Here is a 20,465-nt window from a genome sequence, read left to right as displayed (position 1 = left end):
TTTGCTGTCTTTGATGACTCTACGGCATTGCGCTCGGAGTCGTTTGTATTCAATACAATTCGCCAACGTAGGATGGCGGCGAAAGGTGCGTAAAGCACGCCGTCGAGCACGGATAGCGTCCCTACAAGCCTCGTTCCACCAGGGGACGGAAACGCGATGTGAAGAAGAAGTAGTACGAGGTATGGAACGTTCGGCAGCATTGATAATAACAGCCGTGAGGTATTCGACCTGACTGTCACAACTGGAAAAATCGCGGTCCGGAAAGGTCGCCAGGGAGGAGTAAAGTCCCCAGTCAGCTTTCAGTATGTTCCAGCGCGAAGGACGTGGGGATGGGGTGTGGTGCAGGAGACGAACGACACAGGGGAAGTGGTCGCTCGAATAGGTGTCAGAAAGGACATACCACTCGAACCGACGGGCAAGAGTGGTAGAACAGATCGAGAGGTCCAAGTGGGAGTAGGTATGAGTAGAGTCCGAGAGGAAAGTCGGGGCGCCGGTATTGAGGCAGACAAGATTGAGATGGTTGAAGACATCCGCCAAGAGTGAGCCTCTTTGACAGGATGCAGGAGAGCCCCAAAGGGGATGATGGGCATTGAAGTCGCCAAACAATAAGAACGGCGGGGGAAGCTGATCGATCAGGTGCATCATGTCAGCCCGACTAACAGCAGATGACGGTGGAGTGTAGACAGTACAAACGGAAAAAGTAAAAGCAGAAAGAGTAATGCGGATAGCTATTGCTTGGAGTGGGGTGGTCAATGGGATGGGATGGTAATATACATCGTCCCGAACGAGCAACATGACCCCACCATGAGCTGGGATACCGTCCACAGGGGCGAGGTCATACCGCTCCGAGGTATAGTGGGAAAAGGCAATACGGTCAGTCGGGCGCAACTTGGTTTCCTGGAGACCAAGGACGAGCGGACAGTGCAGGCGGAGGAGCAGTTGTAATTCCTCCCGATTAGATCGAATACCCCTTATGTTCCAATGAAACAACGCCATTGCTAGTCAAAAAGTTGGGGGAACGAGACGGGGAAGAGCTGGTCACCTCGATGGCCGCGGAGGGCCAGGTTGCAAGGCAACAACGCTACAACTGACGGCAGGCGGATCCGGTTCCATCGACTCGTCGCCAGCTGCGGCCGCTGTCCCTGATTGTGTAGGAGGGGCCGCTTCATTTGCCGACAAAAGGCCGGCGGAACGCCTGGCAGCAGAGCGTCCCGGCGAAACTGAGGACGGCCGGGAGCAGCGACTCACGGATGAAGCGTCAGATGAAACGCGCCGGGGTGGAGAGGGGGATAGAGATTTCTTCTTGGAGGCCTTCTTGGAAGGCCGAGGAGGCACAGGGATGGTGGGCTGGACCCGAAGAAGGTCCTCACGCGCGGGGTCCGTTTTGGAACGCCGGACCTCGGAAGCTGGGGTCCGGAACGTTTCCCCGATGGACGCCTGAGAAGAGGATCGCTTCTCAGGTGGCGTGGGGGGAGGAGGAGGAGGAAGGGTGGCCCCTGGGGCAGGGAGGGTGGGGGCCGCGGGGGAGGAGGATTTGGAAGGGAGGGATTTGGGAGGCGGAGGCAGAGCCCCCTGACGGGCAGAGGAGGCGGAGGGGGGACAGGATAGAGGTGAGGATACAGCGGAAGGAGTGGACACAACTGAGGCAAACGAAGTGGCCAGTGACACGGGATGAAGGCGGTCATACTTCTTCCTGGCCTCAGAATAAGAGAGCCGATCCAAAGTTTTGAGTTCCTGTATCTTTTTCTCCTTCTGATAGGCGGGGCAGTCCGGGGACCTAGGCGAGTGGACGCCAGGACAATTAGGGCACCGAGGTGGTGGGGTGCAAGTATGTTCCTCACGAAGAGGACGTCCACAGTCGCCACAAAGGGGCTCAGCCTCACACCGGGACGACATGTGCCCAAAGCGCAAACACCTAAAACAGCGCATAGGAGGCGGGACGTAAGGTCGCACGTCGCACCGGTAGCACATCACCTTTACCTTCTCCGGGAGAACGTCCCCCTCGAAGGCGAGGATAAAGGCCCCGGTGTCGATGCGACGGTCCTTGGGGCCGCGCTGGACTCGCCGGACGAAATGCACGCCACGGCGCTCCAGGTTGGCCCTGAGCTCCTCATCAGATTGTAGCAGGAGGTCACGATGAAAAATGACCCCCTGCGTCCTATTGAGTGCCAGATGTGGGACAATGGAGACTGGGATGTCCCCTAGGCGGTCGCACGCCTGGAGTGCCGCCGATTGTGTGGCAGAGGTGGTCTTGATAAGAACGGACCCCGATCTCATCTTGCTGAGAGCCTCGATTTCCCCGAAGACGTCCTCAATGTGTTGAACAAAGAACATGGGCTTGGAGGTGGCGAACGTCCCCCCATCTGTTCGAGAACAGACCAAATAGCGGGGGAAGTACTTCGCCCCAAGCCAGCGGGCCAGTCACTCCTCCCATGGAGTGGCCAAGGGGGAAAGGGCAGGAGAACCAGAACTAGAAACGGTACCTTTTCTTTTGGAAGACTCGGCCGCAGAGCGACCTGATACATGTTGACGTTTCATGTGCGAAACGTCCGCCCCGATACCACCCACTCCGACCAGGGGCTCTCCCCACGGGCGCCACCCAGCCGCAGCAAGGGCCACCTGGCAGGATGACCATTGCCGGGAGTCCTGATGCCCCAAGGAGACGGGCATCTACTCCTTGGCCAACGTGGGGAGGGTGCAGCTCAGGTATCGGCAGTACGATCCCTGTGTTGTCAGGGGGCTACAACCTAGAGGGTACATGACGACCCCACCACAACGGGCTGGCTACCGTGCTGGATTTCTGGTGCCATGGAAAGTCCATCATGATCGCTAGTGCAGATGGAGAGGCACTATGGGCGTAACGTGGACAACCCATCAGGCGTTTAGGCCCAATTTGAGGAATAATGGGTATGGTGACAACGCCGGTGCAATGCTGAGTGCCAAGGTCTGAGTGCACTTAGGACCAGTGGTACACCATGTAAGGTGTCCTTCCCCAAAAGGCTCGTACTTCTGTAGAATTTTGAAAAATGGAGGTCAAACCCCAAGGGGGACCATCACATTAAGGCCAAAACATTTGAGACTCCTTTTAGTCGCCTCTTACGACAGGCAGGAATACCGCGGGCCTATTCTAATCCCCGGACCCGCAGGGGGGAACACGTCACTGTGCCAAGTTGGGCACTACTAATCCTGTTTCGGAACATTATGCGTTTGTTTGACCTACTCATAAGGATTAGCTTACATTTTTATACATTTAGAGCTACCTGCCATTCATCTTATCAACTACAAATTTTATCTAAGTCATATTGTATCCTCCTACAGTTCCGGTGGAATTTGAGCAGCGTGGTCCTGTATACTAGTCTACAGATCAGGTAGACACCGGATGTGTCGCTTGTAAACACGTTCTATTAGATGACCCAGAGCCAAAAGTCACGATTTCGCATCAGATCTTGCGAGCGACGCATCTGGAAAACCTCTGGAGGTAAAATGTTTGATGTAGGTTGCATTAAGTAGACATTTCACAGACCAAGCTACAGGAAGTTTTGCTCATTGTTGACTAAAACAGTAGTTTTCACACAGTTGTGCTTCTCGTAAGCATGATCACGTGCTGAACAAGGTCGTCTCTAGGTCGTTCAGATACAACTGTACACCTGGGTGTATTGTCTTCAAAGAACTGCCTGGGACTTAGATACTTGTGATTCCATACCATAGCCCCATAAGGCGAGTGCAGCGGCTCTTCGAGCACAATACGTGGTTTATTCAGTATCCCGAAGTAGGCAGATCTGCATTTTTCACTGCACCCTCCTGTGTAAAATATGGCTCGTCACACCGTAGAATACTGTCCGACCACATATCATTTCCTTGCCAGAAATCAAAAAGCAAATTCAGTATGTTGCTGCGGACCATGAGGTTCAGTTGCTGAACGGAACCAATGTAAAATATACCGCAAAACTCGCCGTACTGTTGACTACGAAATGGATAATTCTCGCGACACTGCACGAGCTCTAGAAATGCTCGCCTCCGGTGCTGCATGCTCAATTACAGCAACATCTACATCGTCAATAGCTTCCATTGGAACAGAAAGCCGCCTTCTTCCAGGTTCCACACTAAATTCTCCCGTGTTTTCGAATTTCAGTATCGTCATCCTGTAGTTTCTGCCGTTTATGAAAAACAATTTTACTACCCGCGCACGTTCTCTCTCCTCGATAGATGGACTGTTCACTCATTTTATAGCTTGTCAAACAACAAGCGTGGATGTCATACCGACATACAGTGCACAGCGCCAGATTCGTACCTGGTCAGCCCAATTGGAACTAACTTGTTTTCCAGCATCAATCTTTACCACCAACGCTTCAGCGTGTACCAAGTTTCGCTGCTATACGATAATTACAGCCTAGACCTCCATGAGTAACAGCGTTTTTACTTTTAACTACAAACCACATGGTACTTTCTTAAAAGCGATCTTAAGTATCAATTACTCTTCAAACCATGTGTCAGACAGTGTAAGTCGAGAAACTGTGCGTCCTACACGATAGAACTCTGTACGCCGCGAATGTGGTTACTACTGTGTTGTCTTTTTTTCTCACCAGCTGTACCACAGCGTGTAGGACACACGCTGTCAGGCGACAGACCTAAGGCCCCCACCCCCACTCTACTTTTCTCCCTCCCCGCCGAAGATAATTTTATCTTCAATACACGACCGAGCTTCAGCGTGGCATAGTGGGCGGTCCTGTAGCTGCAGCTGGCAGTGATAATGGTCTGCGCATCTCTAGGGGCGCTGTTTAATCTAACCGTACGTCCGCGGTCGTCTGGTAACATTTAATACCGTCCTCCTTGCCCTTCAAGCTTCGGGAAAAATGTACCCGTCCGCAACCACATACCGTCGTTTTATTGAGTACAGATGTATCGAACTTCCATTCAGACATATGGTATTTACGGTAGACTTCAGCTTTTGTGGACAATGGAATAGCCACTAGCGTGGATATAAACAATATCGGTGTACATTTATTGTTCTTAATTCTTTTTGCTTAGCGAAATAGGTGACGAGAGCACTAATGCTAAATGATAGAACTGCCTTCTCCTAGCTATGTTGTGATGAAAGCAACCTGCATGCAGCTTTTTAGGTCTGTCGAGGAAATGGCACATGCAGTTCTTTTTATGACGTCAGCTAAACATGGCTGTTTAATTCTTTGCAGACTTGCTATCTACTCACATGTGCGTACTGTTGTCGTCTTCAGTCCAGAGACTGGTTTGATGCAGCTCTCCATGCTACTCTTACGTGCAACCTGCTTCATCTCCATGTAACTACTGCACCCTACTTTCTTCTGAATCTGTTTAGGGTATTCATGTCGGTCTCCCTCTTCGATGTTTACCCTCCACGCTGCCCTCCAGTACTAAATTGGTGATCCGTTGATGACCGAGAACGTGTCCTACCAACCGATCCCTTCTTGTGCCACAAAGTCCTCTTATCCCAAACTCTACTGAGTACCTCCACATTAGATACGTGTCTAAGTATCTAATCTTCAGCATTCTTCTGTAGCACGACATTTCATAAGCTTCTATTCTTTCCTTGTCTGAACTATTAAGCATCCATGTTTCACACCCATAAATGGCTACACTCCATACAAACACTTTTCGGAAAGACTTCCTGACCAATCTCTTCTCGAAGTTAACGAATCTCTCTTCTTCAGAAAGGCTTTTCTTGCCATTGCCAGTCTACAATTTATATCCTCGCTACTTCGACCATCAGATACTTTGCTCCACAAATAGCAAAACTCCTTTACTACTTTCAGTGTCTCATTTCCTAATCTAATTCTCTCAGCATCAACTGACTTAATTCGACCACATTCCATTACCCTCGTTTTGATTTTGTTGATGTTCATCTTATATCCTCCTTTCAAGATACTGTCCACTCCGTTCAACTGCTCTTCCAAACCCTTTGCTGTCTGACATAATTATGTCATCGGCGAACCTGAAAGTTTTTATTTCTTCTCCATGGATTTTAATAGCTACTCCGAATTTTTCTTGTTTCCTTTACTGCTTACTCAATATATAGATAGAATAGCATCGGGGAGAGGCTACAAACCTGTCTCACCCGCCTCCCCATCACTGCTTCCCTTTCATGCCCCTCGACTGTTACAACTGCCATCTGGTTTCTGTACAAATTGTAAAAATCCTTTCGCTCCCTATATTTGACCCCTGTCGCCTTCAGAATTTCGTTGAGAGTATTACAGTTAACATTGCCAAAATCTTTCGCCAGTTCTAAAAATGCTAGAAACGTGGGTTTTCCTATCCTCTATCTTCTAAGATAAGTCGTAGGGTAAGTATTGCCTCAAATCCAAACTGATCTTCCGCAAGGTCGGCTTCTACCAGTTTTTCCATTCGTCTGTAAGGAATTCGTGTTAGTATGTTGCAGCCGTGACGTATTAAACTGATAGTTCGGTAATCAACACCTGCTTTCTTCGGGATTGGAATTATTGTATTGTTCTTTAAGTCTGAGTGTATTTCGCCTGTCTCCTACATGTTGCTCACCAGATGGTAGAGTTTTGTCAAGGCTGGCTCTCCCATGGCTGTCAGTAGTTCTAATGGAATTTTGTCTATTCCCGGGGCCTTGTTTCGACTGAGGTCTTTCAGTGCTGTCAAATTTTTTACGCAGTATCATATCTCCTACTTCATCTTCACCTACATCCTCTTCCATTTCCATAATATTGTCCTCAAGTACATCGCCCTTGTATAGACCCTCTATATGCTGCTTTCACCTTTCGGCTTTCCCTTCTTCGCTTAGAACTGGGTTTCCATCTGAGCTCTTGATATTCATACAAGTGTTTCTCTTTTCTAAAAATGTCTCTGTAATTTTCCTGTAGGCAGTATCTATCTTACCCCGAGTGATGTATGCCTCTACATCCATACATTTGTCCTCTAGCCATCCCTGCTTAACCATTTTTCACTTCCTGTCTATCTCATTTTTGAGACCTTTGTACTCCTTTGTGCCTGTTTGTTCATTGCATTTTTATATTTTCTCCTTTAATCAATTAATTTCCGTCTCTCTTCTTTTACTCAAGGGTTTCTACGCCCTCATCTTTTTACCCACTTGATCCTCTGCTGCCTTTACTATTTCATTCCTCAAAGCTACCCATCCTTCTTTTAATTATTTCTTTCCCCAGTTCTCGCCCATCGTTCCCTAAGGCTCTCTCTGAAACACTGTACAACCTCTGGTTCTTTCAGTTTATCCAGATCCAATCTGGTTAAATTCCCACCTTTTCGCAGTTTCTTGAGTTTTAATCTACAGTACATAACCAGTAAATTGTGAGAGTCCACATATGAACCTGGAAACGCCTTACGGTTTAAAACATGGTTTCTAAATCTGTCATACCATTATATAATCTACCAGAAACCTTCTAGTCTCTCCAGGCCTCTTCCACGTATACAGCCTCCATTCATGGTTCTTAAACCAAGTGTTAGGTATGATTAAGTATGCTCTGTGCAAAATTCTACCAGGCTTCTTTCTCTTTTATTCCTTACCCCCTTCCATATTCACCTACTTTTCCTTGTCTTCCTTTACCTACTATCGAATTCCAGTCCAACATGACTTATTTTTTCGTCTCCCTACAGTATCTGAGTAATTTCTTTTATCTCATCATATATTTCTTCAATCTCTTCGTAATTTTCGGAGCAAGTTGGCATATGAACTTTTATTACTGTGGTAGGCGTGGGCTGCGTGTCTATCTTGGCTACAATAAGTTTCAATAATGGGTGGAGCTTCAGTCTGAATTGCTGGGTAGGACAGTTCGTGATAAATATTGCCAAATGAAGCCGATGCATTTACTATCGTAAATGTACATCAATTTACTTGTCCAATGAGTAACAGTAGTGTGCTTTTTTTTTGCCTGTTAAGATGCAGTTATTCATGAAACCTTTGAAATCTCACGTCCACACCAATGGTGAACGACCATGAACTACCTTCATCAATTTTCATCCGTTATATGGTACCCAACTACATTACACAAAATCAATTTGAAAACGAAGAAATCGGCACAGAGAAACACATCTGTGTCTATATTGGAACCGGCTAAAAGAAACTTAAACAACTCTTAACTAAAAACGGGTTGATGGATGACTGATCATAACCCATTTTGAAACAACCGTCTGGGCAAGGACACACTATAGACTGCTAAAAAATGTTCATTTCAGAACGTATCTTCGCACAGAAATTAACACCGGACATTAACTGCTAAAGTAAGACCATTTTACCAGAATTGTACAACAGTTCATTTTCGTATAATTCTTTATTAACAGTTCAAGACTAAATGTGAACAATCGTTACTTCCAGCCAGCAAAAGGTATCCAACTGTAAAGACGGAAATAAAGGAAAATAATATTTCAGTCTACTTTTTATGTATCTGACTTAATTTATTCCTTTCAAGCAGAACCAGTCTGTAGGAGCAACCGAATGCAAACAGCCGACACTTTCCACTGTAGTTTTGTTTATTGACTAAGTTAATTTTTCATTCGAAGTGATATCAGTTACGTAGCTTTTCTGTCGGTTGAAGTACGTATCCGTCCTTTCAACTGAAATCAGTTTTCAGTGGTTTAGTTGACTGAATTATCCATTCATTCTTCTAAGTGAAACCATACCAGTAGTTAGCACTTTAATCAGTTTAAATAAAGCAGTGTTGTACAATAGGGATTCACACACACACATGAGGGTAGCGTTGCCCCAGAGAGCAAGTAAAGACTTCTGGGGAGGGGGGAGGGGGGGGGGGAGATGGGCGCTAGGCCTAAGTTAAAATAAGCAGCATGCATATACTGATGAGGTTCATGTGTCCATAGTGTGTTGATATCGTGACTGGAAAATTGTACCATCGATTAGTGTCCACCCTTCAACGCATGGACCATAGGTAGTTTTAAGTTTTATAATATTATTGTAAGTTTTTTGTATTTTAATATTATAATGTAAGAAGTGTTTGTTTTTTCTGCTTCATGGTATGAGCGTGGCAGTGACAGAAGAACCTGCCTGCCTGTCGTTAGGCAGCCATTGGTGCTGGTCTAAGTTGGCACAAAACTTCCCGAAGCCAACTTCCCGAAGCGAATTTTCCTAACCTACATTACCGATGAAGATAAACGAAACATATATGGGATCGTCCAGAGCTCGCGCTGCCACACCAGGGCCAGAAGCACATACCGATACCCCAGATGTTAGCGAGGGCTCGCTGTAATCCACAGCTACATATAGGAGGCACTCCTGAAGACCACGTCTCCCGTCTCAGCACAGCTGCGCCCTTGCACCGAGGGTCAATATAATAGAACATAACATGGAAGCGCTCAGCCCCAGTTCTTGACATCATCGAAGGTAGTGTAGGACCAACGAGTAGTTAAAGTTTGATATTCCATCACAGTTTTAAATTATCAAACAATACTGTGGTGAAAAACCGTGTCAAAGTCAAGTAAATGCTTATTCGTTTATGATATAAAGGGAACTAATATATGAAGTGTACTATTTTGCTGAGTCTTCTCCCTGAGCAGTCCAAGAACACACAGCTATGGCCGGGAGGTAGCGATTTCCTATTGGTATAAGATAACACGAATTTAATTTGGATCTACTGAAAATATGTATTCACTTCTAATTTAGATTTAGCGACGGGAAGTGGAGATCTGTTCATATAGGTGACAAACGAGAAATATGGCTATCACCGAAGCATAATAATTGCTTTAATATATTGAATGTAAATAATGTTGATATTTTGTAAGCCCACTTAAATATGGATTAAAGCATGAGTGATCTGAACAACAATTCGCAACAATTCTATTCAAGTCAATTGAAGTCTTCTTGGAAGTGAAGCCTTATTTATTTCGTATTGCATGAAGTGGTATGACAATAGTAGAACCCCTGGATTATCGAAATTAGGCCGTTATGCTTGTGAGATTTGGTTGACTTCATTTCACGATAGTTGCAGTGAAAGTGATTTTTTGGGCACCTTTTCAAGGCTAAAAGAACTTTATACCGCATCTTAAAACAATGTGAAGATAACGATGAAATAAATTGCAATTGGCCGGTCGTAAACCAGCAATCTTATTAGCGATGGAAGCGTAACTTGTGCCAGTAATCATACTGGTATCGCTGGATGTTATAGATTACGCTGAATGCAATATTAATATGGAGAATCCCCGTACGCATCGGAGAACTGTAATAGCTCAAAGCCTTTATTGAACATGATGGTGCCGACTCAGTTTATGCTTCGTGGACCGATTTCAGACTATTTCGAAACTGAGTATGACAGACCAGAGAGAATTTACGGCGCCAATTTCGCATGGCTATTCTCTGCGAGGTACTATACGAAAGAAATAAATATGGCACTGATAATGCTATTTTCACATCTCAAGTATTACAACTGTTGTTAATAATAGTGTTATGACCTCTACGATCGACCTTGAAGAGAGAATCTGCAAACTGATTAAATATCTTCGTAACTACACAGCGTTGTATGGCTGTGGTGCGAATTATGTTACCGTATCGTAACTGACAGGTAGTACATTCCGTTATAGCGTAAGAAATGCGACGGACCCCTCTAATGTGTGGCTGAACACTGAATGTTTGGAGTGTGTTTTGTATTATGCGAATTAAGCCTTGGTCCAAGGTATATATCTGTACCTAACGGTTCGTTTTCTAATGTTGGAGAGGCAACCAGATGCTATAAAGCGAAAAGAAGGAAGAGCTCTATCTGTTGAGAACTACTTTCAGAACAAACTGTTACCCTGACAAATAAATACGTCTCTACGTCCTAAAAGGTCTGGTGATTGAAGTGAAAAGTAACTAAAATGAAAATTTGCGTCTATTCGTTCAAAACCATCACAGATCGCATGAACAGAGTACTAAGACGACATTGACACAGTTCTTAAACCAACAAGAAAGGTGTTTTAGTACTTTATCACTGCAGAAGATCTACACCTGCCACTTGCCACAGCAAGAGTGGAAAAAAATCCACTACACAAGTCGTCAAGTATACGTACGAACTACAAAAGGAAGCTTGAACACCTGGCTTAATGAGCAGAACAGCAGTTGTCGAGAAAACACGCACAAATCGTCAGTATCTTCCTGTCCCTCGCAGTGATAACTCAGTATCTGATGCTGTTCAGGCACTTTACATGCCCTAGCTGACCATGGTACTGAGGCCGAGAAACTATTGTCTCTCCAATACTATGCCTTCGTACAGATCTAATCATCATTATGCTAGGATGTACTGAGAGGCCGTACAAATTCAAAAGCACAACAATTACCTTAACAGAAAAGGAGGAGGATTGATATTGGCAAAGTGGTTGGCCTCTATGTTAATAAAGCGAACAGCGCAAATTCTTCCTCACACAAGTTGCACAGAACACGTCGGCACGACTACCCGATCTCACGCGGCGGTCTAGTGTCTTCGAAGAAGCGACTGCTGCGCATACATGTACGAACAGATCGTCTCGCTGAGCTTGTTTACGTTTGAAACTGCTATCTGAGTTTATAGCTTCTGGTGAAGACTCCAACATTTTGGGACTAAACGCTACCAACAGAAATGTTGGCTTTTACGAAACTCTGGAAGCATAAAAACGCTTTTCCGTTTCGACGAAATCTGAATGTGATCTGATAGGTTTTGGATGGTCCCTAGCGCTTCCACCCTCTATAAAACAGTAAAAATGTCGGTCGCACTACTCCACAGGCGGGTCGGCTCGCTTTCAATTTGGTTGCAGCCCCACGATGTCGTTCAAGTAGTATTGATACGTCCACGGCTTTGTATCAGTGGCGAACGTAGTCACTAACATCGTCCTGTTGGTTATCTCGCTGCAAACTGTCGCTTTCGATCGCGAAATGTGTTACAATGAACGATCGAAGGGCTGACGCGGTGTCGTTGACGCCCGTTATTTCACGTCCTGAGACCTTTTCATGTCGATAATGAGCGGTGATGTGGTCACCCATACTAAAGGGCGTAATTTCAATGCTGGGTGTTGCGGTTCTGACCTCTATAGCAGAGGCGTCAAAAGAAGGGTGAAGTGTACGTTAGAGTTTCGACCTGCCCACGGCCTGACACCCCCATGGTGCTACTGAGCAGACCTGTTGCAAAATCTGATGCGAACATGATATTGCAAAGTCACCTTACAGCTCGCATTGACTTTAAGCTGTCGACTTTTTCTCTCTTTGTGTGTAGACACCTTTGTATTTGAAGTGTTGCCGAGTTCGCGACTGACTTCGCAGGGTGCCACGCCTTTGCACCGTTGCAGAGGAAGGCAGTAAGCAGTTGCAAGCCAAATTTCAAACTTATCCATCGAAATGGAAGACAATAAGAGGGCTTTGAGAAAATGATCCTTTAATTTTGTTGTGTAGTGTACACTGAATCATAGGTGATGCTCTTAAAAAAAGTCTACCGAGGGTTCAATTATGGGTCGTGGGCGTTAAAGCTAGCATGAAACATGAAAACTGTTCTGAAGATATACGAAGACAGTAACTTGTTCTCGAAGGAACAGTTACTGTTGATGACCGTGCAGCTTTTCCCTGGAATAAGTGATGACTAACTGAAAACCTCACCTGCCGGCAGGTGTTGATATACCTCGATGTGGACAGCTGAAAATGTGTACCCCGACCGGGACTCGAACTCAGGAACTCCTGCTTACATGGCAGACGCTCTATCCATCTGAGCCACCGAGGACACAGATGAATAGCGCGACTGCAGGGACTTATCCCTTGCACGCTTCCCGCGAGACTCACATTCCCAACTGTCCACAATTCTACGTATGTATTGCACCTTATAGACATTTGCCCACCCAAGATGACACTGGAATACAGGTCGAAACGAAGTACTAGAAATTCCGAGAGGAATATGGTGAGAACAATCCAGATGTGTTTCTCATCAATGGCAATGACCACGAAAGCCTCCAGACTTGAACAGAATGTTTTGCCGCTCCTCGCAAACCACAACCACGTTAACACTTGCCGGCGGTTCCGAAGACGTACGAGCACAGCTGCCAGGGAACTAACTGGAGCGTTACCGCCGGCTAACCCACCTGCGGCGGTGCAGAAGGTGCGCGCCCACTTCGGGCAGAAGTGCTGTCCGTGTCCGTGGCCGCCACGGCCGCGCCCGCGCCGCCGCAGCCTGGGTCGCTCCGGCCTCTGCAGGTGGCGCTTCTCGTCCAGCAGCGCGCCGCACGACGAGTCCGTGGCGCTCGCGGTGTCGCTCTCCATCCTCAGGCAGTGCTACGCCTGGAAATCCGGAAGACAATCAGCAAGATGGAGACTAACCCTAGTCGCCTGTAGTTACTACAGAAACACACTGTCCCGCAGACTTATTGTAAGACTACGAGTTACAAGCTAAAGACTGCGCAAAATATTAGTTTGATGTGTCGGTTGAGGTTAAGTACATACCACTGTGGTGCATAGGAACAGAGTATGGTCGCCAAGAAAGTGAGGAAACATCCAAATGATCATGCAAATTAATTTGAAACAGGGATACTGTCGCGTAGCGGAAACGCCTTATCTGTATGTGTTAATACAGGAGCCCCAATTAAACTCCGTGTGATCAGGCCTCATAATACGCAAATGTACCGACTGCCGTTTCATCCTCAGCCTGTAGGCGTCACTGGATGCAGATATGAAGGGGCATGTGTGATCAGACACCGGCCATTATCAGTTTCCGTGACTAGAGCCTCTACTTCTCGATCACGTAGCTCCTCAACTGTGTGTACCCCTCCCCCCTACCTCCCACCCCCACAAAGGCGGAGTGCATGCTGACGTCCAACCAACCATGAAACAAATGGGTACAGGAACATTCACGTAGAAGTACACACCTGGCCATTAAAATTTCTACACCGAAGATGACGTGCAACAGACGCGAAATTTAACCGACAGGAAGATGCTGTGATATGCAAATCATTAGCTTTTCAGAGCATTCACACAAGGTTGGCGCCGGTGGCGACACCTACAACGTGCTGACATGAGGAAAGTTTCCAACCGATTTCTCATACACAAACAGCAGTTGACCGGCGTTACCTGGTGAAACGTCGTTGTGATGCCTCGTGTAAGGAGGAGAAATGCGTACCATCACGTTACCGACTTTGATAAAGGTCGGATTGTAGCTTACCGCGATTGCGGTTTATCGAATCACGACATTGGTGCTTGCGTTGGTCGACATCCAATGACTGTTAGCAGAATAAGGAATCGGTGGGTTCAGGAGGGTAATACGGAATGCCGTGCTGGATCCCAACGGCCTCATCACTGGCAGTCGAGTTGACAAGCATCTTATCCCCATGGCTCTAACGGATCGTGCAGCCACGTCTCTATCCCTGATTGAACAGATGGGGACGTGTGCAAGAGAAAAACCATCTGCACCAACAGTTCGATGACGTTTGCAGCAGAATGGACCGTCAGCTTGGAGACCGTGGCTGCAGTTACCCTTGACGCTGCGTCACAGACAGGAGCGCCTGCGATGTTGTACTCAACGACGAACCTGGATCCACGAATGGCAGAAACGTCATTTTTTCGGGTGAATCCCGGTTCTGTTTACAGCATCATGACGATCGCATCGGTGTTTGGCGACATCGCGGTGAACGCACACTGGAAGCGCCTATTGGTTCAAATGGCTCTGAGCACTATGCGACTTCTGAGGTCATCAGTCGCCTAGAACTTAGAACTAATTAAACTTAACCACCCTAAGAACATCACACACATCCATGCCCGAGGAAGAATTCGAACCTGCGACCGTAGCGGTCACGCGGTTCCAGACTGAAGCGCCTTTAACCGCACGGCCACACCGGCCGGCGGAAGCGCCTATTCGTCATCGCCATACTGGCGTATCACCCGGCGTGATGGTATGCGGTGCCATTGGTTAGACGTCTCGTTCACCTCTTGTTCGCATTTACGGCACTTTGAACAGTGGACGTTACATTTCAGATGTGTTACGACCCGTGGCTCTACCCTTCATTCGATCCCTGCGAAACCCTACATTTCAGTATGATAATGCATGACCGCATGTTGCAGGTCCTGTACGGGCCTTTCTGAATACTGAAAATGTTCAACTGCTGCCCTGGCCAGCACATTCTCCAGATCTCTCACCAATTGAAAACGTCTGGTCAACGGTGGCCGAGCAACTGGCTCGTCACAATACGCCAGTCACTACTCTTGATGAACTGTGGTATCGTGTTAAAGCTGCTTGGGCAGCTGTACCTGTACATGCCACCCAAGCTCTGTTTGACTCAATTCCCAGGCGTATCAAGGTCGTTATTACGGCCAGAGGTGGTTGTTATGGGTACTGATTTCTCAGGACCCATGTATCCAAATTGCGTGAAAATGTAATCACATGTCAGTTGTTGTATAACATATTTGTCCAATGAATACCCGTTGATCATCTGCATTTCTTCTTTGTGTGGCAATTTTAATGGCCAGTAGCGTATTAATGGGAGGTGATACGAGTCTATGAATGGAAACTAATTGTCACTACAACAAGTAGATTTATTTTTCTTTAAACTCGAAAATTACCCACGATGTATTAAAAAGAACCACAGACAAACGGATAAAGGATTACAAGCAGGAGAAGAAAACACTCTTTGTTGCGATGTAGAAATTACGATTCGCTTATTCATCATCAATGACGAATGTTTCTTCTAATTCACAGCATCTTCAGTCTGAAGAATTCATGACTGACTAAGGGGAGTTATAGGACTAAAAGGCGAGATGATCAGACCTGCGTCCGCTTAAAGAGGGAGGACCCTGTCAGAGGAGTTAAACTGTAAGGCGACGAAGCTAAACACGCATACGCATAACCACTAGAACACAGCAGCACGCCTAAAAACCGGGAAAACGGAGGGATAGAAGAGCTGTCTTCGCTTGCAGGGGTGGTCGTGGGTCCCAGATCCAGAAAACTCGAGGAGGTGCTCCAACCACTATCACCCTGCCCCTGCTCCAACAGTAAAGCAAAACGCCTTAACTGGAAATGAAAACCACTTACACAAAGGAAACTGAGAACTGAGCACCACTTCAACCATACGTGAATCGTCTACAATATTAACAAGGCATCCAGAAGGCTATACTTAGCACGAAGGGCCCAAAGAAGGGGACATTCCACCAATATATGGGATACTGTCTGGATCCACAGCCACGTTGTGGGAGTTGCTCGTTATGCAAGAGAAAACAATGAGTGAGCCTAGTATGAACGATGCGTAGACGGCATAGGGCAGTGTGTAACACTTATTAAATAACACCTGTAACTTGTAAAAAAAGTTTTGCCTTTAAAGTTTGTGGTTATGTAACTGTGATATGCAAAGATATATAGAGAGTGATATATGTTTCAGTGCTTTGCTAATGCATGTATATAAGTTACGTGAAATGTATAATTTATTAAATAGTATTTTGCCATGCATTACTGATATGAAAAAATTTAGTGTACGAAATTTATGGTTGCGCAAGTTTCCATTTGTATAAAATTGTACACGCTTAGGGACAATGTGTAGGATGTGTGTTGCGTAAAACAGTGCTTTTTTGTACTGTACAGAAGTTACTGTGGGAAGCGTAAAGGGTGGCTTGGAGTTTTGGCGCGCTACCTGTAGAGCGAACAGGAATGAGAGTACACAGTCTGTAGGAAGCTGTGAAGGAGGGAACACAGTGACAGAGCAGGCGAAGTCTTGCCTGGAAGTTGTCGAACAACCGCCTCAGATGACTACTGCTGAATTATTACGGCTTTGGCACAAGTTGCTGGCTTAGAACTACTTAAACCTCACTAACCTAAGGACATCACACACATCCATGCCCGAGGCAGGATTCGAACCTGCGACGGTAGCGGTCGCGCGGTTCCAGATTGTAGCGCCTGGAACCGCTCGGTCACCCCGCCCGGCACAAGCAGTAGAAACTCTCACCGTGTCTGGGCGGCAATTATCTTGCTGGAATGTATGCTCAGGATGCTTTGCCATGGAGAGTAGCAAAACAGGGCGTACAATATCGTCGACGTAGCGCTGTGCTGTAACGGTGCCGCTGATGTCAACCAGAGGAGTTCTGCTACGAGAAAAGAAATCACACCGCAGACCATCACTTCAGGCGGGCGAGAGACTGACATCCCACCACTGTCCAAGGCCTCTATAGAAACGTCTTCGCTTGTTATCGGGACTTGTCACTGCAAACGATTCCACTCTTGTCACTGATATTCCGGGCCGAAGACGTGACTGGAGACGCCCTGGACAGCTGTGGGATACCAATCTGTCGCCCGCTATACGGCCCGGTAACCAGGAGCATGGTCTGGGGTGCTATTTCTTTTCGTAGCAAGACCCTTTTGGTTACCTGCGGCACCCTTACACAGCACAGCCCTCAATAGCAAGCTATCCTGGGCGTAAATAATTGACACACACACACACACACACACACACACACACACACACACACACACACACACACACAGTGCTTGCCAAACCTTACCTTTCCCAGCGAGGTCACCGGATCTCTCGCCAAATGACAACGTTTGGATCATTATGGGTAGGGCCCTCGAGCTATCTCGGGGATTTTGACGACGTAAAGCACCAGTTGGACAGAATTCGGCACAATATCCGTCAGGACGACATCTAACAGATCTGTCAATGCCAAGCTGAGCATCTGCTAGCCCAAGGGCCAGAGGTGGACCATTGCGTTACTGTGACAATTCGTGAAGCTCTTTGTTTTGAATAAGTCATCCATTATTTCTGAAATTTTAACAATTTTTCTTTGTATATAGATCACATCTACCGATTTCCGACCCATTCGGATAATTTCTTCGTGGTGCGTCCTTGCCTTAGATGAATTTTATAGAGTTCTTGACATATTTCAACTGAGTATGAAGAGTGCTGAAAGATGAGTCTCAGCTGGCAACTTCAGACAGCCATTACGCTGTGAGAAGAAGATGCATATCAAAAAATATTCGGTCAAGAATGACGCATTAATTTGTTGTTGGAGATAATCTGGTGTGACTATTTTAGTGAAAATTGCCGATTGATCAATTTCCCTGGGATAATTTTACCACGTTTTACTGGATATATATCTTAATTTATTTCTTACTCTAATTGGTTCTCGATTTCATCGACCCAATGTCAATATTTTTTCACTTACTGGCATTAAGAAGGTCCGAGTTCAATTTAGAGATGTAGCAACTTAGCCGTTAATCTCGTGAACGCACGCACACACGGTTCTTAACTTACATGTTCAGGGGGCAGCATTCTGTCAGTACGCATGACAATAGATTTTTCTAAAACTTGCGACGGTCTATTGAAAGAATCTTTATGTTCCTATGGCTGTATACATTGTCAATGGAGACAAACATTTTCACGACTTTGCCAGAGATACTTTTACCACACTAACCTTAATTGAGCACTGCAGCTGTAGCTTTTATGACATGAATAGTGAAATAAACCTGTACCGACTTGCTACTTTTTGGTTTTTGCGTCCCACTGCATGATTTCAGTATTCCTGTAACAAACGAGTAGAGAAAGTGAATGGAAGCTTTATCTGTTGGGAGGGGTCTGGATAAAAATGATGCAAATATATTGTAAACGGCAGACAACACAATAGTGGGACTACTACTACTACTACTACTACTACTACTACTACTACTACTACATTTTGTGTCATGAAGAATGCGTAACGCCAAATGGAGTCAGACACACTACTAGACCGCGGAAGGTCAACACAGTCAGTGCAAAGGGCTCATACATCCAGTAGCAAAGCAATGGAGGAGCATGAAGCGTAATTGGAAGCAACTGAAATAAAAGCTAAGGTCTTTCGGTAAATGTAGAGCACACGCACCGGTTGGTTACAATTAACTGCAGCTATTCGACGACGTCCAGTTTACGGTACGGCAGTGAAACTTTGTAGATATGCTAACTCGCTAATGTGGGACGATTGACGGTGAAAAAAAAAACTTGACAATTTTGGCCATCGGATGTCTATCTGGCGGTGTACGTTGTATAACGTTATGATATCTACGCCGTGATTCGACAAGCTATAATGTGAATGAAAAGTGCAACTATCGATAAGAGATCGTGCACTGTTAGTGAAACGGTTTTATTTTAATGGCAGCTATTACAGTGTTGAACTGACTGGAGGGTCTGAAAAGAGGTCCGATGTCATTAAATGACTTCAAGAAGATGAAATTTGAAAACACAGATGAGCTTGGTGTGGGGCGTGGAAGAGTAAGATGTCGTATCAGAGTCGAAGTTACTGACATCATTGCTATTGCTTTAAATTGACAATGGATGATGGTGGTCGTGATTTGGGTGGAGAAGGGGCGCTCGACATCATGGTCATCAGCACCCTGACGAAAAGTCAACATGCAAATCTCATGTGGAGACGAAGGCTGTCTCCAAACACGGAGCAGTTTATAACGTATTGAAGTCTGCCGCCCTTCCCCACCAGTTTAGGGATGATGCCTGATCGATCACAAAATTTCGTCACACTTTAAACACGGTATCGGTATCTGCGAGGATGGTGGCCGGATCTCCAGCGAGATCGAGGGCTGCCCTATACAGGACACACGTAGCCACAATATGCTGAACTGAAAGCGGCACACCACAAACTTCACAGAGTGGTGGATCTTCCCGGCGGAGGAGGAAGCAATGTGTGAAAGAGCTGTGCCCGATGCGCAATGTGGTAACCAAAACTTCCTTCCAGCGTCGGGCTGAAGAAGTCCGCCAAGCCATTGTGGTTGATTTGAGAACCGCAGTTTGTTCTATGTCACCTGCAACCATGCAGGCTCCCACTGAAGCATGAAGCATCTGTCAGAAAATGAGGTAATGACGTGCAACGGGATGGGACACTGGCGGACAGCACCATCCCAACATGCTTCCTTGGCATCTTTGTCAGCCATGTCTTTACCCTGTATCCCAACGTGGCCGAGTTCCCAGCAAGAGATCACCTCCTTCCCACGGTGTTGGAGCCACTGTAAGGCGTCATGGATGAGCTGAATCAGCGGGTCTACCGGATAAATTTGATGAAGTGCCTGCAGTGCACTATGAGAGTCGGAACAGACAAGAAAACTCGTACGGTGATTTCTGCGAACCCTCTCCAGTGCCATCAGAATGCCATGTAACTCCGCATCACAATTTGTAAATTGTTCTGGAGGAAGCACTTTAAAAACCGTATGAGGGAAAAAGGCAGAACAACCGAGAGCATTCCCTGTTGCGATCTATCTGTAAGAATAACTATAAAACTAACGCACGTACTTAAAACAAATCAAAAAGTTGTAAACACCAAATTTGGAGTACAACTTTTCGTGTATAGTTGAACGGTGGCTATACTTAGCCACAGCGCCAGAGATTGCGCCGAAGAGTATTATTCCGCCGCCTCCATTGGCAGTTCCTGTCGAGAAGTCGCAGTGGAAAGTTCCTGTCGAGAAGTCGCAGTGGAAAGTTCCTGTCGAGAAGTCGCAGTGGAAAGTTCCTGTCGAGAAGTCGCAGTGGAAAGTTCCTGTCGAGAAGTCGCAGTGGAAAGT

General features: G+C 46.3%; 1 protein-coding gene across 2 annotated transcripts in view; it reads right to left on the bottom strand.

Moving 5' to 3' along the window:
* Positions 1–20,465, bottom strand: part of LOC124544850 (lysosome membrane protein 2-like) — a 394,896-nt gene that overhangs the window by 294,636 nt on the left and 79,795 nt on the right. For both annotated transcript variants that reach the window (XM_047123563.1, XM_047123562.1), the window contains exon 2: positions 13,033–13,228. In XM_047123563.1, the coding sequence (XP_046979519.1) occupies positions 13,033–13,210 (178 nt within the window). In that variant the 5' untranslated portion in view covers positions 13,211–13,228. The remainder of the gene's footprint in view (positions 1–13,032; positions 13,229–20,465) is intronic.

This window comes from Schistocerca americana, chromosome 8 (assembly GCF_021461395.2).
Source record: "Schistocerca americana isolate TAMUIC-IGC-003095 chromosome 8, iqSchAmer2.1, whole genome shotgun sequence".
NCBI lineage: Eukaryota > Metazoa > Arthropoda > Insecta > Orthoptera > Acrididae > Schistocerca > Schistocerca americana.
The sequence above is the reverse complement of the archived record's forward strand: the minus strand, read 5'-3'. Positions and strand labels throughout refer to the sequence as shown.